Here is a 21,911-nt window from a genome sequence, read left to right on the forward strand (position 1 = left end):
TTAGCTAATTGTCTGCTTGTGGGAAGTCATATAAAAGTATCTATAATTTGTGCTGCAGAGTGGCTATTTGGCCTTGTTTGTACAGTCTGTGTGACCATAGGCGGCGGAAAGGGGGGGGGGGCTAGGGGCTAAAGCCCCCCCTCGGTCTGCTGAGGGGGGGCTATATCACACCGAAATTATCTTTCTTGGAGTGGGGCTGAAAACCGTGATAAACATCGAGATACTCTAATAGAGTAGTCACTCTAATAAAGTAGTCAGTGTGTAGCGAGCTATGTAAGGATTTTTATGTAGTTTATCAGCTAGAAATGGTAGCTGGTGAGGTGGAAAGCTCTTGTCAGTTGGTTGTGACCTTTTTTTTTTTTTTTTTGGTCTCACCTTACCAAACTATAGAAATAAGTCTAGGTCAGCCCAGCCCCCCCTCATATCAACTACTTCCTCCGCCGCTGTGTGTGACCATAGATGCACTATCAAACTGGTCGGGAATTTTGGAGTTTTATTTGTTTAACCATGAAGGGCAAGGTGAGTACAAAAGGCAAATTCCTACAGGAGTATCACCTAGATACAATAACAACCAAAGTACAACAAACATTACAAACATGCTGCCAGTACAAAACAAATAACAAAAACTGATGCATTGCTACATAGAAACTTGTACAATACATGCCTAAAAGGATTGATGAAGTACAGAGAGCTATATATATCATGCATTGCGGCACAAAATTCCAGGCATGTCTATATACTTTTAATTACTGGTGTCCATAAACCCCAGCCATATGATTATGAGTACTGAAAGGTACAGATAACAAACTGATACATTCAGGTAAGAAAGTTTACAAATCACAAAATAAATGCCAATCAAATTATAATTTATCCAAAATACTTCTACAGATTGGGATTCAATGGTGTCAGTGGACGGATTGTTCCAATCATGGGGTAATAGCTGGATTTATAGTGATTTGTTTAGGCCTGAGTCAAATGTGCTCAAAATTTTGCCCAAAATGTGCATGCTTCAGGAGCTTCCCAAAATTTTCACATTTATGTTCTTCAGTATTCACATTATGTTTGCACCATACTCCTAGATTAACAATATTTAGTGAATGCTTTATTAAAGTATTTCACTGCAAAAGTGACTGTTCTATTAGAGAGTATCGATCAGTTCCATTGACTGCTCTATTAAAAGTGTCATGGTCAGGGGCTTCGGCCATGATCAGGTAATGCTATATAGGCAATTGCCTTTCTGTACCTGCTTAATAATGAAATAAATTAGGAAGTTTTGATCTATTGCTGGCATATTTGACATAGGCCTAGTCATTTGTTCTGGAAGAAGGAATGTCAAAAAGGTATGTATATACTAGGTAGTGTTGGAAAAGTAGCTAGGACTGAATTGTTAGGAGTGATCAGGCCCAGGAGTAAACAATATCATCTGTAATCTGACGAGCAGCACGATGTTGTACCATCTCTTTGTGTATAAAAGTAGGTGTCTTTCTGTATTAGCAGGGGCGTCAGAGTAAAACTGAAAGTAGTAAGGCTCAGTCTGGGGGTATGACTCCAGAAAAAATTGAAACTGCACACTCAAGATTTTATCTGAAGGAAGTTTTGGGCTGGAGTACTGAATGAAAGGTGCTAACTAGTTAGCTAGCTGGCCTGACAAGTGGTCAATGATAAAATTCAAAAAATACCTTTTAAACACTTAAATCTTACGATTTGAGTTAGATAAACTGTGAGGAATGTTTCTTAAGTAGACACAAATTTAAGCATAATTATTTTAGAGGCACTTAATACGGACAAACTCGACATGAAACCGACAGGTGGTGTTGTTTCTGGTGAATTGTTGTCATAAATATATGCTAAGTATTCCATGTTCACTACTTTTAGTTTTAGCTTTCTCAACTGAGTTTGCAAGTTTTTTTCTTTTAATTTTGGTGAGGCTCTGCATTGCCTCACTGGTCACACTTACTCTGACGCCCTTGATTAGACTAGTCTCGTGCCCAGACCGCTTTTTTTCTTTTTGTGTGGGGGCGGAGAAAAAAAGGGTCTGGTGGATCTCCAATACATTTTTTGTGCAGCCGGATCTACAACTTTTGGGGATCGTTGATTAGTTGTGATGAATAGCAAAGGCTTGTTAACGAAGCGACAATAGTAAATACGGCGCGCGTACCCAAGGATGCAGCCTTGCCAAGCAAACGCGCGCCGTGTTTCCTATTGTCGCTTCGTTAACAAGCCTTTGCTATTCATCACCACTAATCAACGATCCCCAAAAGTTGTAGATCCGGCTGCACAAAAAATGTATTGGAGATCCACCAGACCCTTTTTTTCTCCGCCCCCACACAAAAAGAAAAAAAGCGGTCTGGGCACGAGACTATGATTAGACTGCTAGCATCCTACATTTTACCACTCAAAATTTATACCACCAACAGCCTAGTTCACTGGCTATAATTTGGCACCAAGCATGTCAAAATGCGCCATTATTCTCTCAAGGAGAATGCAAACTTTGTCCGGAAACGCCCGTCCTTACCTTACTTGCATAATCTAATACAGGTAGTCTACCTGTAACTAGTTCAAGTGTTCTGAAGGTCTTGTACTTGGCTGAAGAAATTATTACATGAGTAGCTTCGTGTTACGACACAACAAATTTTTAATGTTCCTGGTGAGGGCGCTTTTCTGTTGCACGTCACGTGACTTAATAAAAACAAAGCACGCCCTTAAATTATTCCTAGGGAAGATGGCTTCGTTGTCCGCCAGAAAAACGACTGCGTGAATTTAAAGATTTGATAACGTCATGGTATGTTTATTTTATGTGCAGCAGAATAGATATTGTCGCTCTCACAGGAAGGATCTCGAGACCAATCCCAAGAACCCATAGACCAAGTGTGCGTTCGGCTGTTTGACAAGGCCGAAGGGAAGGACAACCTCCCGGAGGTCAATCCTAAGGACTTGCTGGTGCAGATCATCAATGATGCCACAGTAGGTGTTAGGGATAAGAGAGACTTCTACAACAAGTTGTTAAGAAAGGCTGTGTTCCATGGTAATGTTGATATAGTGGAGCTGGTGCTGACTGACACCAAAGACATAGGTGTGTGTATCTGTGTATTGTGGTGTGTGCATGCATACGTGCTTGCACGCGTGTGCGTTGGCCTAGCAAGTAGTTATGAGGTCTCGGGATGCTGGTCAGTGGGGACCTATTGAAATAGATGCTAAATTTCATATCTTACAACAAAAATTTTCAGTGCTCACACTATCAGCCTTGAGACACATGCAACTAACAGTTACACGGCTACACTACTGGCCTCATATATAGTGAGAGTGTGTCATAATCCAGGGATGTGGTTTTTCTGTTGGATCACTTGTACCACTTAGAAACCCTACTATATACCGTAAACGGGATAAGTTACTCATGGGAAAATATTCGCGAATTGCACTTCACTGTGTATACGGTGTAAAAGTTTCACGATGCTGATCGTGCATACTAATTTCTTACTGTACAAATACAAGAGTTTAGCTAGCTAACCGGCATAAAAGTTTTGTAATAGTTACTGCAATCGCGAAATTCGTGAAACTTTTCCCGTGCATAGCTTTCCCCGCCTACTGTACCATATAGCCTAAATATTTCGAGGGAGAAAATTTTTGCTGATTTTGTGGCTTTGGGGCTTACCAACGAAAACTTTATCCTAGACTTCCATATAGTCTAATACATTTTGGGAATGATTACAAATCTGCAAAAAGAAAGAGTTAAATTAGATAGCATTGCTCAACCTCAAAAATTTGACCCCTCGAAATATTTAGGTCTTACAGTAGTACAGAGTTTTGTTATTCGCTTGATGTTTGGGTTGTGAAAGAGTTTAAGAGCAACACAGAAAGGTAGCACCAAAAAATGATAAATGCTAGCAGCTATACAGTAGTGTAAACGAATAAGTATGTGATATTGATGTACACGCCTGTAAGGAAAGTGTTGATCCCTTGATATGGTGTTCATGCTTGAAGAAGATAACTATAAAGGATGACAATGAAATGAGATTGAAAAGCAAGGCACAGAGGGGATAAGCTATACAAAGAGTTTGATGAGAATTATAGATGAGTAACCTTTTACTGATCTTACAAAATATAATTGTTATACGTAGTTTTCATTGCATGCAAGCCATAATAGTTGCAGTTACATTTTTGCTGAAATAAAATCCAGCTAACCGCCATTTTTGTGGTATGTATGTCAAGAGGTCTGACTCCCTGTAGTTACAGGCTTCTCACAAGTTCCTATGTGCAATACATTATTGAAGGAGACAGTATAATGGTGTGGTATTGTTGTAGTGGATGTAAACCATGTGGTGATTCAAGGCGATGTAGGACATGACCTCAACCCGGCATATGTGGGATGGGTATGATTACTATGTCATATGTGTAGTAAGTCAAAGCATTTCACTGTAGACACCGCTACATTTTGCAGCTAACATTGTTAGCAGTATCCAAGTGAGCTGTATAACCAGTCATTGTGTGATATTTACCATGTGTTTGTAGTATCGTAACAATCTCAACATTAACTCTGAGGACAACACGACTGTTCCTATGCAGGATAAAGTCACTCTCTCCCTCACTATCATCATGTTGTTATGGAGGAATGGTGCCAACCCTATGAACTCTTACAAATTAGGAGAGAACGATATTTACCCTGTTGATGTGGACAACAACTGTCCCATTGTTACCCTGTTACTCAGTAAGTATATACTCCTTCTGATAATCTATAAAGGACTTGTCATAATTGTGTGTATTTTACATACTGTCAATTATAGTATTTCCAATTGGTCTATCTTATTTGTTGATACTGTCCCTTCTGCTGCCTATATCCCAACTGTTACCAACATGTTGTACTTTGTATTAGTGGGTTTGCCCTTCATGGTATTGTTTGGGTACAATCAACAGAGTTCTATGATACAAAGTTTTCTTCTGACTGTCTTACTAAACGATACCTTCAGACTTTCAGACAATTGTTACTCAGCTTCGGGTAATCTTACCGGCTTGTGGTTGGCTGTTGCTTAGGCTCCAAGGTGTGCTTTTATGTGCCACAGGAGATATGATATATGTATGCATCATGGAATCATAGCTTCCTCATAGGTTGCATGCTGATGACAGCTGTATCATATAAAAAAAGTAAAAATTTTGGATTTTCTGTAACTTTTTGTGCCATGCCTCTAATAGTTGAAATGAATGCAGACATAATTTTTTTGTACAGTTCAACAGAACATTACTGAAATCAAAGCAAAATGACCTCTTTGCTTGCTGGTAATTCATCCTTGGGGTGCATGTCAATGTACATGTTATGGCGTAACATGTCTGGCACCATTTTTAGTTATTTGACGTTATACATGAGTTCACCAATATTACAAAATATGCTAACATGCAAGGGTGAGGAAAAGGTCAGACTTTTAAAAGAATCTATGTGAATCAAATCAAATTTGTTTATTCATCACGGTAGCTTACCATTAGTCGAATTTAATATTGGAACTCTGAGGCTGAAATTTAACTAAAAATAAATAAATGTTCCCTGAGGATGGCTGTCCAAACTTTCTGACCCCTTCCGTGCCTCTGAAGCAACTATGATTTTTGTCTGTATGTACAATAGTTTATGCTGAGAACTTTTTGTTTTACGATTGTCCAGCCTTATTATGTTTATTGCAAATGCTACCATTAATTGTACTATATTGACTATGTTGGTTTGTGTAAAGGAATTTTAATGGAACTGAAGGATGCCACGTTAGCAGCTGCTCCACTCAACATGGTGGATAATGATCACAAAAGTCTTCTGGAATGGTCAGTTACCACATTTGTCTGCATAATATAACTTGTCAGTACTATTGTATAGGGCATGTAGATGTGGCTATGTTGAAGTTGCCACTCGTGTGTTAGCAAGAGTTGATGATCCGAACTCTGTACTGTTTCAAGCAGTAAAGGGAACCAAGAATGTGTTCCACTTGATGGGGAAAAAGACAAATCTTGATGTCCTTGATGCTTTGCACAGGAAATATCCCAACCTACAACAACATGTCAATGGCCGAACTCCTACCCAGGTTGATAACAGTACCCATGACCATACTCCCATGTCCATTGCCTGTCAAGTTAACAATGATAAATTCTTCCAATGGGTTCTGAGATGTTTCAACAATACACTAACAGTAATCGACTTGTATAACACTGGGCTTACTGGAGAACTTCCACTAAAGGTATTTGAATTTCCAAAATTGAAAACATTGAATGTATCCAAGAACAAGTTAACAGGAATTAGTGAAGTCAATGATTGTGTGGCCTTTGCATGTGGGGAGCTAGAAAAGGCTGTGTTTTCTGATAATAAATTCGCTGTTATTCCGAAAGGACTTTTCTTACTTCCAAAGTTGAAAGAGTTGAATTTTTCCAAGAATGCTGTGGAGGTGTTGGATATGAATGAAATTGAAATACGCAAAATTCCTATTGTAAAACTAAATGTGTCTGGCAATGCTATCAAAGCTGTTCCTCGCCAGATCTTTTGCTTACCCCGTTTGGAGGAATTAAACTTGGATAATAACCAAATAGCGGAGTTACCAGTGGAGATGTGGTTTGCTCCTCGTTTAATGCAACTCGCTGTCAATGGCAATCTTCTCACTGAGTTACTTGTTCCTACTTGTGCTGGAGAAGGTGTAGGTGATCATGAGTTGTATAGTTTAGATAGCAATGTTAGCTCTAACATCAGTGTGAGGAGCCGTTACAGTCATTCCTTCAGAGAAACAATGATGGCACCCAGTGAAATGATTGAGTTTGAAGATGTTGACATTAGGGTGGCACACGGTCCTTCATCACTTGGTCTACAGTTGACAAACCTTCAGCTGAACAACAACAAGCTTCAAATTATTCCTCCAAACCTAGCCTGCTTAGCTCCATCCCTGAAAACTCTGTTGGTAGCCAGTAATGAGCTCAGTGTTACACCTTCTGTTAAGAATCTTCCTATCCTGCTTAAGAGATTAGATCTCAGTGGAAACAGATTGACAAAGTTTTTAATGAAAACGTTTGCACAAATAGAAATGTATCCCTTCGAAAACTGTCCTCGTAAATGTTTCTATGGCTCAGAGCAGACTTGTACTCATTTCTCTCACAAGGAACTGGTCAAGTTGGATCATCTTGACATGAGTCACAATATGATTGATGACAATGTCAACACAACATATGATGGCACATCTTACTATGAATTGTTGAAACTGAACTTGAGCAATAATAGGCTGAAAGAATTTCCTGACTTCATTCTTCACCAGCCATCCTTGTGGACGTTGGATATCAGTGACAATCCCGATATAAAAACAATTCCTTATGAGTTGTGTAGGTTGGAGCAACTTTTTTCGTTCCAATATGATGGTATTTCCGCTCCAGAAGTGAGAATTTTAAACACATGGTATACTACTGCTGAAAAGTTATCCTACCTTCGTTCAATGATGGAAAAGTAATAGTACCTCTTTTGGTATTCTAATGTAACCACATTCTGTCACTGTAGGGCTGAGAGGAACAACTCTTTGAAGTTGATGATAGTGGGTTTGCGTGGAAAAGGAAAGACCACTTTATTGAAACATCTCAGAACTGAAGGAAGGTTTGAGGAGTCACTTTTCCCTGATGTAGGAAGGGTACCTAGTCCAACTTTAGACGACACTTCCAGTGACACAACTGCAAATACCAACAGAACAGTTGGGATCAAGATTGGCATGTGGCATTATTGCAAGTACAGGAATAACCCAACACACGAGCATCCTGAGATTCAATTCTATACATGGGACTATGCTGGAGAGGTATATTTATGTGATTACATGTACTACTATTATTATACAACACAGGAGGAGTACTACTCCACTCATCAGTTGTTCCTTCACTCTCGTACCCTCTACCTTGTGATATGGAATATGTTGGATGGTGAAGATGGAGTGTACAGCCTTCTACCATGGCTACAAGGGATACATGTGAGCAACTACTATATACTAACAATATCATTGTTCTCTTTATATACGAAGGCTAAGGCTCCAAGGTCAGAGGTTATTATAGTTGGCACTCATTTGGATCAAATACCAAACTCTGACCATGACACATCGATAAGAAGATATGAGCAGCTTATTCGTCAGTGTTTTTCAAATCAATATTGTGAAGATCTGCCAAACTATTGGCCTAAGATTGCTGGCGTACACTTTGTTGGGTTAGTGGAGCAAAGATTTTTAGCTCAAGATTTGAATGTTGATGAGCTGAGAGATGATATCTATGATACTGCACTGAACCTTGATTTACCCTTAGGTACTTGTGTACTGTGTACTGGGTTACATCAAGTTCACTCATCTTGTTCTATAGATGAACTGTCCATTGCTATGAGATGCTCATCTCTTCCAAACATGAAGATGATAGATGAAATGATTCCCATTAGTTATAAAGAGTTTCAAAATAAAGTGATCAGAGCTGGGATGAGGAATTTCAGAGGTGGTGAAGTTTTTCCTATTCTTCAGTACCGACACTTTGAGTAAGCAGTGTGTGTCTAAATGCGTAGTACGTATCTTCTTTCTTATGTATTGCAATGGTTATTGTATGCTGTGATGACATCGTTGTGTTTGGCACTAAGACTCACTAGAAATACTGTATCACAAGGCATTATGACTAACTGGTTACCTCTTAGCCTGACACCACAGTTACTGCTCAGTGCTGTAGCTCTTATATAAGAATTAAATGCCAACTAATAGTTCTCCAGGTGTCCCTTGTTTCATTGCTTTTATCTATGATCCCAACTGAAATGTAGAATTACTATTTTTTGGGGTGTCATTATCGTACTGTATAGTAGCTGTATAGTAGGTAAAACTAAGCCCAAACAAGCTTTCAGATTGACCCGAAATACTTTCAAGCAGTTGCTACGAAATTTAAAAAAAATTATTAAATGGAATTTTCTACTGACTGACTGACTGACTTACTGACTGATGCCTTCAGACAAGTGTAACTTGATAATGGCTAAGACTACAGGCTTGATTTTTTCACTGATTGACGTTGCTTCAGCTGGACATGTGCCTTTTGGCATACCACAGTACATACAATACATTCTTCATGGGCTTACCAGTGTCCTCCTTTGTGTCCCATTCATCTTTGCTGACAGCAAAAGGCGTTGGTTTGGCAGCAGCATGTGATGGCTTTCCTTCGTAATGGAAATCATTCATATTTTCATAGTGGCTACTTTGATTGCAGAGGTGCTTTTCGAATAGTTCTTGATTCGTAATGCCGTGTAATGAGTTGAACATAGCTGACAACAAAGCGTAATGGATACTTCACTTTTCAGATGATAATTGGTAGCTGGAGTGCACGGTGCTATTTCTTTTTTTGATGCGGTATAAGTGGGTTCACCAGTCATAATAATTTTGTTTTTAGAAAAATTTAAACAGACTACACAAAAAAAATTTTGGAATTTTCAACTGGGGTAGGAACCCATAGCACATTGATAAAAAGTACTGAAACAAGCTGGAGTACTGCACAATATTAAATCACAGTAAAACAATAAGTTGTGTTATATTCCTACTGTGTTCAAGATACCACTGAAAAGATATAACACTTCTTATTGTTTTATTGTGAATTAATATCATGCACTACTCCAACTTGTTTCAGTACTTTTTATCAATGTTTTATCAATGTGTTATGGTCCCTACTCTAGTTGAAAATTCCAATTTTTTGTGTACTTGTCATACACTACAATAGTAGTGTATAGTAGGGACCACAAAGGAGTAGGCGTGGCCCCCGACATAAAATCACCCAAAAAACAGCCTCAAATTTCCCTGACGACGATGAGGCAGTATTGGTTAGGTAAAACTAAGCCCAAAAAAGTGTTCAGATCCACCTGAAACGCTTTTAACAAGTTGTTATGGAATTTAAAAAAAACAATTTATTTATCGGAATTTTCTACTGACTAACTGAGTAACTGACTGATGCCTTCAGACAAGTGTAACTCGATAATGGCTATGGCTACGGGCTTGATTTTTTCACTGTTCGATGTCGCTTCGGCCCAACAGGTGCCTTCTGGCATACCGCAGTACACACAATGCATTCTTCATGGACTTACCAGTGTCCTCCTTTGTGTCCCATTCATCTTTGTTGGCAGCGAAAAGTGTCGATTTGGTGGTAGCACATGATGGCTTCCCTTCGTAATGGAAATCGTCTGTATTTTTCATAGTGGCTACTTCAATTGCAGAGGTGCTTTTCGAATAGCTTTTGATTCGTACTGCTGTGTGACGGGTTGAACATAGCCAACAACGAAACGTAATGTATACTTCCCTTTCAGACGATAATTTACATAACTGGGGTGTGCGGCACCAACGCAACCCTTTCTTTTGGGTTTCAGAGGTGCTTTTCAAACAGTTCTTGATTCGTACTGCTGTGTAATGGGTTGAACATAGCTGACAACGAAGCATAATGGAAACTTCACTTTTCAGACGATACGCGGCGCTATTTCAAGTGCACTATGCATGGGTTCATAGTACTATTTACAAAAAGTTAACAAACAAGTATTTCAAAAAAATTGAAATTTTCAACTAGTATAGGGACCATAGCACATCAATAAAAAGTACTGAAACAAGCTGGAGTGGTGCACGATATTAAATCATAGTAAAACAATAAGAAGTGTTATATCCCTACTGTGCATTTCCATTATGGTATCTTGGAGCACAGTAGGGATATAGCACTTCTTATTGTTTTACTATGATTTAATATCGTGCACCACTCCAGCTTGTTTCAGTACTTTTTATTGATGTGCTATGGTCCCTACTCTAGTTGAAAATTCCAAATTTTTTGAAATACTTGTCTTAATAAAGGTCGATGATCCCTACTATTAAACCCTACCATACTTTATCAATACATACTGAATGGTTGACAGGGCTATTGCAACTTCTAAAAATGTTAATATTCCCAAAGAAGAAGTGAAGGCGATTTTGTTGTTCTTGCAGAGTAAAGGTGGTTGACAACATGGTAACTATGAATGACATATTACCATTATCTGTTCTGTTCTAGGACTTGTAGTTCGTTTTGATTTTGGGAAAATGTCAAAGTACTACTTCACTGATCCAGAATGGCTGAATTCTGTGTTTGCCTTGTTGGTGTCTGAACATACGTCTATAACTTTTGTCCAGCCGGGATTTGGTGAGTGTGATAAACAGTACCAAAATGTGTTGTCAAGTTTGTTAACAGATCACCGCACTGGAACTATTCAGAGAGATCATCTTGAAAACAGGCTCAAAATGGAAAGAGTCCAAAGAAAGCATGTAGAAGATGTCATCGAGTTGCTGGAGAGCCATCACATTGCAATACCAGTAGATTTCAATACATTATTAGTGCCAGCTTTGTTAGCAGATGATCCGTCCAATGTTGCATTGATGAAAGGGACGTTTCCTCGTCCACCTACTTTAGCGCTTAAACTGGCACAACCTGAACGCCTTCCAACACCAATTGCTGCTACTCCACCGATACAAATGCTAGGTACTGGGGTTGTGGTACGTCGACTGTATGTCTTTCATGGAATTCCTATTGGCTTTTGGCCACAACTAATTTCCCATTTTTATACTGAGAAAATATTCTTTGAAATAGTAAATAAAGCATTGAGTCAGTGTACAGAGGATGTTGGTGAGGAATATATTCCAAGGTGGAATTACTCCAAACGGAATATTTGGCTTACAGTCAAGAATACCACCTTGTTGGCCGTTGGTGTTGCTGGTAGGGACTATATGGACATGCATCAGAATTCTCAATGCAGAAAAATGAATTTAGCCAACCTACACTATATCAGTGAAGGTGAATGGATGAAATCAAAGTTCAAGTTCAACTCTGGAGTGTTAATTGAAGTGAATGATTTTGCATTTGTCTCTTCCTCTGACTCTGAACCAGTGATAACATGTGTCCCAGACATGTTCCGACATACTGCTGAGCTGTTGACATTTGCTGTTGAGATGATTGACAGTTTACTGTCAGAAGTATTTCACCGACCAAAGTTTTTTGGTGACTTGACCTGGGTGAAGGAACTAATCCCTTGTCCACTTTGCCTAGGAGATAAACGAGAGAAATCATTTGATTGGTCGAATAACACCCTTGAGCCTACTGGATTAGAGGTGAAGGTGCACTGTTGCAGCAAACATCACACCATTCAGGACTTGTGTCAAGAAGAGGATATTATTTATTATTTTCATATCAATCAGTGTCTATTTGAGGCTTACACTGGTGATAAAATAGCTTGTCCCAAACATGGATACCTACTGCTTGACTGTCTAGCTCCAGACTTGGTATGTGTCATATTGTGCGGTATAAACATGTGCTAACTCAGGTGTTGTTTAGATGTTCCAGGACATGCCGACAGATAAAGTGTATACTCCTGCATCATTTAGTCAAAACTATAAAGAGCTGGAAAAGGATGAATCTGGTGCCTTTGGTAATGTCTTTAAAGTGAGTGCATGTTCTCTCATTACTGTAGGATTACTTACTGTTTAATGTGTTACAGGACTACAAGACAGGTATGGCTATTAAAATCATCAAATCACATTCTTTGTCTGGTGATCAGTTCACTGAACAGACTTACAAAACTGTTCGGAAAGAGATAGACAAGTTGCTCTACTTCAAAGTCCATCCTCACATAGCAAATGTACTTGGTGTCTTCTGCAAGCCTCATGGGATTGTGCTGGAGTTAGCCCCAATGGGGGACCTACAATCGATTATTAATGAGTATCGGAACCGAGATAACGTGATGTGTTCTACAGCTTTGCTGCTCACAATGCAACAGGCAAGTTCAATGTTTAGTGATGTAATGTAATGAACTTGTTTGCTTAGGTTTCATTTGCTCTGGAGTATTTACATGATAAAAGAATAGTCCACAGAGATGTAAAGCCAAGTAATGTATTGGTGTTCTCATACCCTGATGAGAACCATGTGTCTACCAATAACCCCCAAAAGTGGAACTGTGAGAGTTGCTTACATGTTAATGGTACTAAAGTTCTTGTGAAACTGAGTGATTTTGGTGTTGGCATCAGAGTCACTGCATTCCGACTACTGTGTAATGAAGGTAGTGAAGGTTACAAAGCCCCTGAAGTTGCTAGCATCTCAGCAGTGGGTGGTTACAATGAGAAGGTGACTGGAAGTATTGTACCAAGTATATGTAGTATATCATGTTGAATTACCAGGTGGACATCTACTCCTTGGCTATGATACTGTACGTGATGTTGACACTGCGAAATGTCCCATTGAGGGGAATTCCTAATTTTGGGCAATTCATCATAGCAGGGAAACGCCCAAAATTCACAACAATGGTAATGAGCTTGAATACTAACATGACCATACTGTAATGTAGGCATACAACATGTATACACAACACATCACACACACGCACGCACGCACGCACACACACACACACACACACACACACACACACAATGTCAATTTTGCATATTGTGAAATTGTCCTTTATTGTACACAGGATCCAGTTTACCCAATTATTTTTTATGAGTGTGTTCTTCACTGCTGGAAACAGGATTACTCCCAACGTCCATCTGCTGAGAAAGTGTATTCACTGCTGCAAGATTTCCAATCATCTCTTGTAAACAAATATACAATAGAGACATTTAGCTCTATTCCCACCATTGCTGTAGTGTCTGTCAATGGTGTGCAGTGTTTGTGGGCTGTTACTGAGTGTCCTGTTAGACGACAAGATGACCCTAGTGTACGTTCAAAGATTGAGTTAATGGTGATACAACAAAACCACCCGTCTGGATTGGAGTTCATGGTTAGAACATCATTATATTTTCCATAATAAACATACTTTGTTTTCTATCCTACAGTACAATAGTACTGTATAGTAACAAACAAAATAGCACCCCTTGCTACCAAATATCATATTTTGCATGACAAAAGCAGCCACCTTTATGACCATTTTTAACATCAAATCTGCTGTTAAAAAAATAATAAAAAATAAATTAAAAAATGAAATAAATTTTTAAAAAAAACCCTAACACAAGGAATAATGCAATTTAACAAGTCGACAAACCACTATCTTTGTTCTGCCTACCTACCTACCTGCCTGACCAGTCACAAGGCTAGAGGCAATGTAAAGGTACCATTTTATGCCACAATACTTATCTCACCTGGGGCATGTGCCTTTTGGGGTTCTGTCTACCTTAATCTGCACCTTGCCTTTTCAATCATGCTGGATGTTCTCCTCTTCATGTAATAAAACCATATTGAGACTATAATTTTCATTATCGGCACTTTCCTTGAAGTATTTATTACAACTGTAAGAGACATTGGATACCCAATATATGGGCTTGACTGTAGTCACCATACCCTAACAATCTGGTTGGACTAATAATGAACAAGCATGAAGACCACACCTTTTAATGGCCTAATTATTCAACATGGTGACCACACCCCTTAGTAGTCTTGTGATCAGACCGCTTTTTGTGTGTGTGTGTGTGAGTAAGGGGGGGGAGAAAAAAGGGTCTGGTGAATCTTCAGTAGCATTTTTGTGCAACCAGATCTATAAATTTGGCCAGGGATCATTGATTAGTAGCAAAGGTCGGTTAACAAAGTGATAATGGAAAAATGGCGGCACGTGTTTGCTTGACAAGTCTTTACAATCTGCATCCAAGGGCACGTATGCCGTATTTCCTATTCTCACTTCATTAACTAGATTTTGCTATTTGTCAGTGATCCCCAAACATTGTATATCTGGCTGTACAAAAAAATGCTATTGGAGATCCACCAGACTCTTTTTTTTTCTCCAAGAAAAAAAAGAAGCAGTCTGGCATAAGACTATCCCCCTATTCAGTATGATAATACTGTATGTTAGGTAGGGCTGAAACAGACACTGCATATACTTGAGTATTTGTCAAGGATTTTGGTACTAGGATAGTAAAATTGGTACTCAAGTACTTGTTAAGATCACATGACCAGTGAGTTCGCCACTAGGGAGTGACACAATGGCCTTAGAGTTTGATTGGTATAATTTCTTGTCAGGAACACTAACATCAGTACTTTAATACAGTGTGCGTATCATTGTTGTTACTTGATAAAGCTGTAAAAACTGCTTAAAGTCAGTATAAAGCATGTAAAATGAGTATGACTACAAGTAGCTAGTATTTGTGAGTACTGATTGTTAACTCTAGGGAGTACTCGAATACTAAAAACATGATCGTTTCATCCCTAATATTAGGGATCATGAAGGTTTGCGCTTTTCCTGGCCAAAAATATCACCCTACAACCAGCCTCACAATAACTTTATGGGGGGATTTTCTACTGCTTGACTGACTGACTGACTGATTGACTGATGCCTTCAGACAAGTGTAACTCGATGCAGCTAAGGCTACAGGTTTGAGTTTCACTGTTCGACATCACTTCAGCCTATAGTACATACAATGCATGCTTCATGGACTTACCAGTGTCCTCCTTTGTGTCCCATTTATCTTTGCTGAATGCAAAAGATGTTGATTTGTGGTAGGACCGCATGATGGCTTCCCTATGTTTGACGGGAATCATCCAAGTTTTCCATTGCAACTGATTGATTGCAGAGGTCTTTTTCTTCATTTGTAGTACTGTGTAGCAGGCTGAACATTATTGAAAATGAAGTGTAATGGTCATTTTGCTATTTCAGTAATGTATAGTTGGGGTGTGTGTTCAGACGAAAACAATAAACCCAGTACCATTTTTTTTCCATTCTAATGCAGTATTCATGAGTTCACCAGTCATAATAGTTAACCAACAAGTATAAGGGAAATTAAGTGGTCGATTAGGGATCATAGAAATAAAAAGTATCGAAACAAGGGAGGTCATCTACATCTGAAGATATACCAGTGAACATTTAATCCCTATACCCTCAACTGAAGTAAGGATGAAATGTTCGCTAGTATATCCTCAGGTGTAGGCGACTTCCCTTGTTTCACTACGTTCTTTTCTATGATCCCTAATCAAACCTAAAATTCTTATACTTGTTTTGTTTTTTTTAAATATACTAACTATGTTAGATGCACTTGCAATGTGACATGTTGTATGGCCATAAGTATCTCTATTACATTTTCTAGGCTGTTGAAGAGCTGCCATCTAACATTGAGGACAAAATATGTTTGTGTCAGCTACACACATCAGTGGTGGTGGGTTATGCTGACCAGTTAGCCATCTATGATGCATCCAGTAAGACACTGACAACTCCATACCATCAAGCAGCTTGTGCCAAATGTGCTTGTGAACTGAAGTGTTTGGAGGTGTATGCTAACAACCTCACTGCCTTGTTTGCTGGTCAGTCATATGGAAATGTCCACCTCCTGTCACTGGAAGATAATCAACATCCAGACAGCTGGGTGAAATACTGTTATGAACTGAGGGGTGAAGTGTTAGAGACAATGAAGGCTTGTTGGTGTGAGACACATGTTGAGCTGTGGTGCAGTACAGGGCCAGACCTCATAGAGATCCTGAGGTTTCCAGTAGACGTTGCTGAGTGTGATCATCAGCAAATACAAGATAACATCATTTCACTACCTCTGACTACAACTGGCCTGGTGGTAGCCATTGAGTGTTGTGTAGCAGAAGATCACTTGTTAGTGTTCACTATGGCTGAACAGGCATCAGTGGTGACCTGTTGGGATGGCCACTCTAAGGAGCTCATCAAGAATATCTGCTTCAGTGAAATGGGTATGCTACAATTAGTGTGACCATAAAAGATTAACATAAGGGACCACATTATCAATACTATGAGCTTTTATCTAATCTGACTAAAACTAAAAGTACATCATTTTTCAAATTCGTTAGTAGTCGACTAAAATTATGGCTATAATGTGATCATCTTTTAGTACAGTGGACCTTGGTTTTACAAATCCCTTTGTCCTTAGGCAATGATAAAAGTATTCAGATAAGTGAATTGTTTGGATATCTAAAGCTCGTACATTAATATACAAAGCTCTGTTGAAATAATCTAATAGAACATACACCTGTAGTTAAAATACTCTAATAGAACATACACCTGCAGTTAAAATACTCTAATAGGACAATCATTTCCAATTTCAGGGTCAGATGACCAACAGTGGTCTACTGAACCTAATTCTACCAATAATTTTAACTAATATTGATAACTACTAATTTTTGTATAAAGACTAACCTAGCTAGCTATATCTAAAATAGAATAAACTAAAAATTGTAATTCTAACTAAAATCAGTTCTGAATTTTTTAGTAGACCAACTAGGATAATGCTACTCATAAATACTATTTTCTGCCATGTGGTGGTATAATGACAAGCCTGTCACTCTGGTCACCTAACACTACTGGTACATCCCTTATGATATCTATGTAGGTAATATCATCACCAATACTACCAGTCAGCCGCATAGCTAAAAGGCCTTCAAGGAATTTTAACAGCAGGAAGCTGCACAAATGATGTGCAACTCAGGGGAGGATCCAGGGGGGGGGGGGGGGGGCTTTGGGAGCTGAAGCCCTCCCCCCCCCCCCCCCCCCCCCTTCATATTTAGGCTTTACTTGATCAATATGCTGAGTATTATAATGAAATTTTGTCTTAGCATAATTATATGATCACTAATAATACAAATACTCATAAAACCACCTTATAAACATCTTTCCAAGGTATTATCAGTGGATTTATGCTAATGTTTATGCAACTAGGACCCGGATCAGTATTGGAGGTGTACAAGATCAAGATACTCTAATAGAGCAGTCAGCTAACTACTCTAATAGAACATTCACTGGTAACATGTAGTTGGTACTGTTATGGAATTTTTCCCAATCTGCCTGTACCTATACATACAGTGAAGTGCATTGGTCTGTTTAAAGGGCTTCATTCATCTACTTGTGTAGTTAATATATATGGCAATACTTAATTCAGGTACACAATTTCCATTGAAAATGCTCTCAGATTCAATCTTGTATTGTTCAAATTTCAAAATTTTCTACTTTCAACATCATTATTCTAACATGCACCTATTCAGTGTTGTGAAATTATGAGAGGGGTGCATCATGTACTTGGTTGTCTGTACCTACCCAAACTTTTCCATTAGCAAAATGCTTCAGAGAGCCATACCTATAATCTAAAGGCAGTATATATAATCTACAGGCAGAAAATATTATGAATTTTATGTGGAAATATCTCCAAATTGCAGTATTTTAGCATCTACTTTTCAAATTTTTCCTGGGGGAGGGCATGCCCCCAGACCCCCCTAGTTGCTGGGAAGTGTGCTTTGCACACCTCTACCCAAGAGATTAGTACCTTGAGTTAGCCCCCCCCCTTTTATAAATCCTAGATCCGCCCCTGCAACTAATCAGATTAGCATGAATACTTGGGAGTTGCATGATAATAATAATTGTAACCTGATTTTGTAAACCTGCCTTTTAGGTGCATAACACAATACCAGTACAAGATAGGTACACTAGCTTGGTAGCAATTTTCAAACTAACTTTGTCTTAATCTTGTCAGGTTTCTTTCCTAGCAACAGTGTAGGCATGTTAAGCCCGCACATCACTCTGATGACACTGCAGGTGATGTTGTTGGCTTGGAGACACTGACAAAGTTATGAAATGTGTGTATGCTTTTGCAGTCTATTTGGAGCTTCCTAGAGTGTGTAATTTAACCTGGAGCTTGCCAATACAACAACTTGTTACATAACTGAACTCCCTACTGGCTGACTTGTAATGTAGTTGAAGTCTATCGTTTTGTAGCTGAACTCTCTACGGTGTGAATTATTTGTGGCTGAACTCTCTACAGGGTGTAGCTGAAACTGTCTTCAGTGTGACATGTTATATGACCTTAACTTTCTACAGTGTGAACTGGCTGAACTCTTTACAGTTCTTTACATCTGAACTCCGAACTCTCCACTACATAAGCGTAGCAACCCATGGGGCAAGGGGGCTTCAGCCCCTCTATTGATTTTAGTGTGCAAAATGATTAAGATACCCCCCACCCCCCAGAGGGATCATGCTTCACATGTTGACTGTACTGTTATACCTACCTTTACCCCACCTGGAACAGAGCTCCCATATCTAGTAATATTTGCTACACCTATGAGCTATGTATTAAAATATTAAATGCATACACAATGTTGGATTGGGAATGCTATTATGTACACATTGTGGACAGCCATTATTGTTTGGTGTGTTACCCCTCCATATACAAATGTAATGATGTTACATGTTTCCTTTACTACAGCAACATGTATTAGAGTGGTGGAGCCCAACTTGTACATTGGAACTGAGTCTGGTGACTGTATGTCAGTGGAGCTACAGAGTGTAACACGTGATCCAGACCAAATCATGAATGTGTTACCACACTCCCCACTTGAGAGGTATATCCATCGTGGCCCAGTGCAGACTCTCATTGCAGCTTATGGTACCATGGGTTGCCAAGGGAATCTGATGAGGTTGTTCTCAAGCCCTGTGGGTGAGGATCATCATGGAAATGCATTTAGACAAGGAGTGGCTTGCTCACTGGTGCTCAGCATCGGATATGGATATAGCAGTCCTTGGAGTAGTAAGAAAGATACAGAGAAGGATACGGATTGTCCAGATAAAGAAGAGGAAGAAGTTGATAATGATTTGTGTGTTCTAGTACATCTTGTTTAGCCAACAGATTATAATTTATACAGTTTATAGTACAAATTAGGACAATTAATATTCTATGCTGTGTGGAGGAAAAGAGTATGCATTGCACATTAATTTTGTGTTGCTAATATTTTATTTTTATAATGAGCTTTACTTAAGGGTAAAATGTGGTAATGTGGTCAGCATGGCCTGTGAATACATGGTGGCTTTCATCCCACTCACAAAACTTGTTGGCAGTATCTCACCCATCATAGATGCTGATAACCTTCTTTGAGTGCACACATAGATCGTTGAGTAATTAGTGTATTCATGGAAAGGTCTACCTGGGTGACGAGACTAGAGAATGTGTATATTATACTGTTACCAGTAGCAACAACTCTCAATGTGTGACTTGGTATTTGTATCTGAAATTGCATGAAAAAAATTCACCTGTATGGTGGAATTTAGCATTGAATTCACTTGTATACTTTATATTGAGCCATTCATATAATTCTGTACCTACGTCCATACAAACATGCAGCTACATATGAAGTTTGCATGTATAGCTGTTACCATATTTATAAAGAATTTTTATGTTTGTTGTTTATAGAATTTTGTAGTTACGTATTTTTACAGGAGGTCAGCTTCATCTGCAAGTAAACAAAACATAACGAGTTTTTGTATACTTGAACTACCATTGTAATCTTTATTGATGAAGCTTTCATTTTTGGTGGACAATATTGAGACATTTTATGCTTTCTAAAATAAAATTATATGACCACAAAGTGCATACTTAATTCACTTCTTAGTCATACTTGTGTCTCCAGAAAAATATTACAACTAATCCAACAACTATGGCAGTCATTTGAATAATAGCCACTGTGCTTCCAGCAATAGTGTCTGAGTGACTTGAAGTGGTAGTTTCTGTGTATATATACAATAAACAAATCCATATACAAAGATTGCACTTTAAACTATAGATAATAATTTGGCTTTTAGCTAAATCAAGATACCCTAATAAAACAGTCAGTTGTTTTAATAGAGTAGTAATTTGGTGAAAATGTTAAGTTTGACTAACCAGTGCAATTTAAAGAAGTGAGTGACCACAGTTAGTATAGAATGGTCCTTCACTGTAAACAATTAGCTGTCCTATCTTTGTTCCTTTACACTCCATCTGATGTTGTACAATTGGTACACTCCCCTCACCATAATAAGCACTGCTGATGGCTACTGCACCCTCGCTGCAGGGGCGTACCCAGGGAGGTTTCCAGAGGTTTTAGGAAACCCTTTTGGATTTTACACAATACTTGTATATGCATTGCTAGGATTCTTCAGTGGATAAACACCCCTCAGGAATGATGTAATAATCACCTCGGTGGAGCTGAGGTGATTATTACATCATTCCTGAGGGGTGTTTATCCACTGAAGAATCCTAGCAATGCATGTCTTAGTAATTTAGACAATGGCCTGTGGTGACTGGAATTTTGTTATGAACCCACAAAGTATGCAATTTGTTTGTTGAAGTTTGTGGCTAGGTGTCTTACTAGGTTCCACCTGTTTACAGGTGTCTTACTAGAATAAAAAACCTGCATACTTTGCAAATATCAAAGCATTCTTGACATGCCATTGTCTAAGAACACTAAGAAATTGAAACTTCAGGTTTCCAGAATCTGGAATCTATCATGGAACAGGACACATTTTAAACTTTATCTTAGTTAAATAATAGTTGCTCACATAATAGCAACACTTATAGCATTGTTCTGAATTATGACTAGTGAAAAGATTGAGATACTCTAATAAAGCAGTCAGGCAATATAAACTACTCTGATATATTAGCTGTAGTGAAAACCCCTTTTCAAAATTCCTGCATATGCCCCTGCTCGCTGGGTAGCCTAGTTAACGACACACAACTTTAGTATCTTCACTACTCCATCCATCATCACATATGCTACCCCATTCATTGTCAATATACACCTCAACACGACCTGTGTTGTTAGTAGGACAACCTACTAGTCTTAGGGAAACCATCGGCCATCGTTGATATGCATAGTGTAAGCCCTGTTGTTAGAGTGTAAATCCAATGTAAGGGGATCCAATGTAAGGGGATCCAATGTAAGGGGATCCAATGTAAGGGGATCCCCCACCACAAGATCAGGGCCAGGAGTGCTGCCATTAGCCATACCACCAAAAAGTGGTATATTGTTAGGCGCAGCCTACGCACATGCGCATGTGTACATATGCACACACACACGCACACACACACATGCACACACACACACACACACACACATACACGCACACACACACACACACACACACACACACACACACACACACACACACACAC

General features: G+C 38.9%; 1 protein-coding gene across 1 annotated transcript; it reads left to right on the plus strand.

The window, feature by feature from the left end:
* The first annotated feature begins 2,518 nt into the window (after positions 1-2,518).
* LOC136266109 (leucine-rich repeat serine/threonine-protein kinase 1-like) lies at positions 2,519-19,743 on the plus strand. The gene is made up of 21 exons (XM_066061069.1): positions 2,519-2,782; positions 2,830-3,073; positions 4,303-4,370; positions 4,420-4,461; positions 4,510-4,705; positions 5,715-5,799; positions 5,852-7,453; positions 7,505-7,793; positions 7,839-7,961; positions 8,013-8,286; positions 8,341-8,506; positions 10,892-10,968; positions 11,026-11,154; positions 11,203-12,287; positions 12,340-12,447; positions 12,503-12,781; positions 12,829-13,125; positions 13,179-13,304; positions 13,472-13,777; positions 16,068-16,674; positions 19,194-19,743. Exons 1-21 carry the CDS (start codon positions 2,780-2,782, stop codon positions 19,604-19,606), a joined length of 6,519 nt encoding a protein of 2,172 aa, XP_065917141.1. The 5' UTR covers positions 2,519-2,779; the 3' UTR covers positions 19,607-19,743.
* The last annotated feature ends 2,168 nt before the right edge of the window (positions 19,744-21,911 follow it).

This window comes from Dysidea avara, chromosome 9 (genome assembly GCF_963678975.1).
Source record: "Dysidea avara chromosome 9, odDysAvar1.4, whole genome shotgun sequence".
Taxonomy (NCBI): domain Eukaryota; kingdom Metazoa; phylum Porifera; class Demospongiae; order Dictyoceratida; family Dysideidae; genus Dysidea; species Dysidea avara.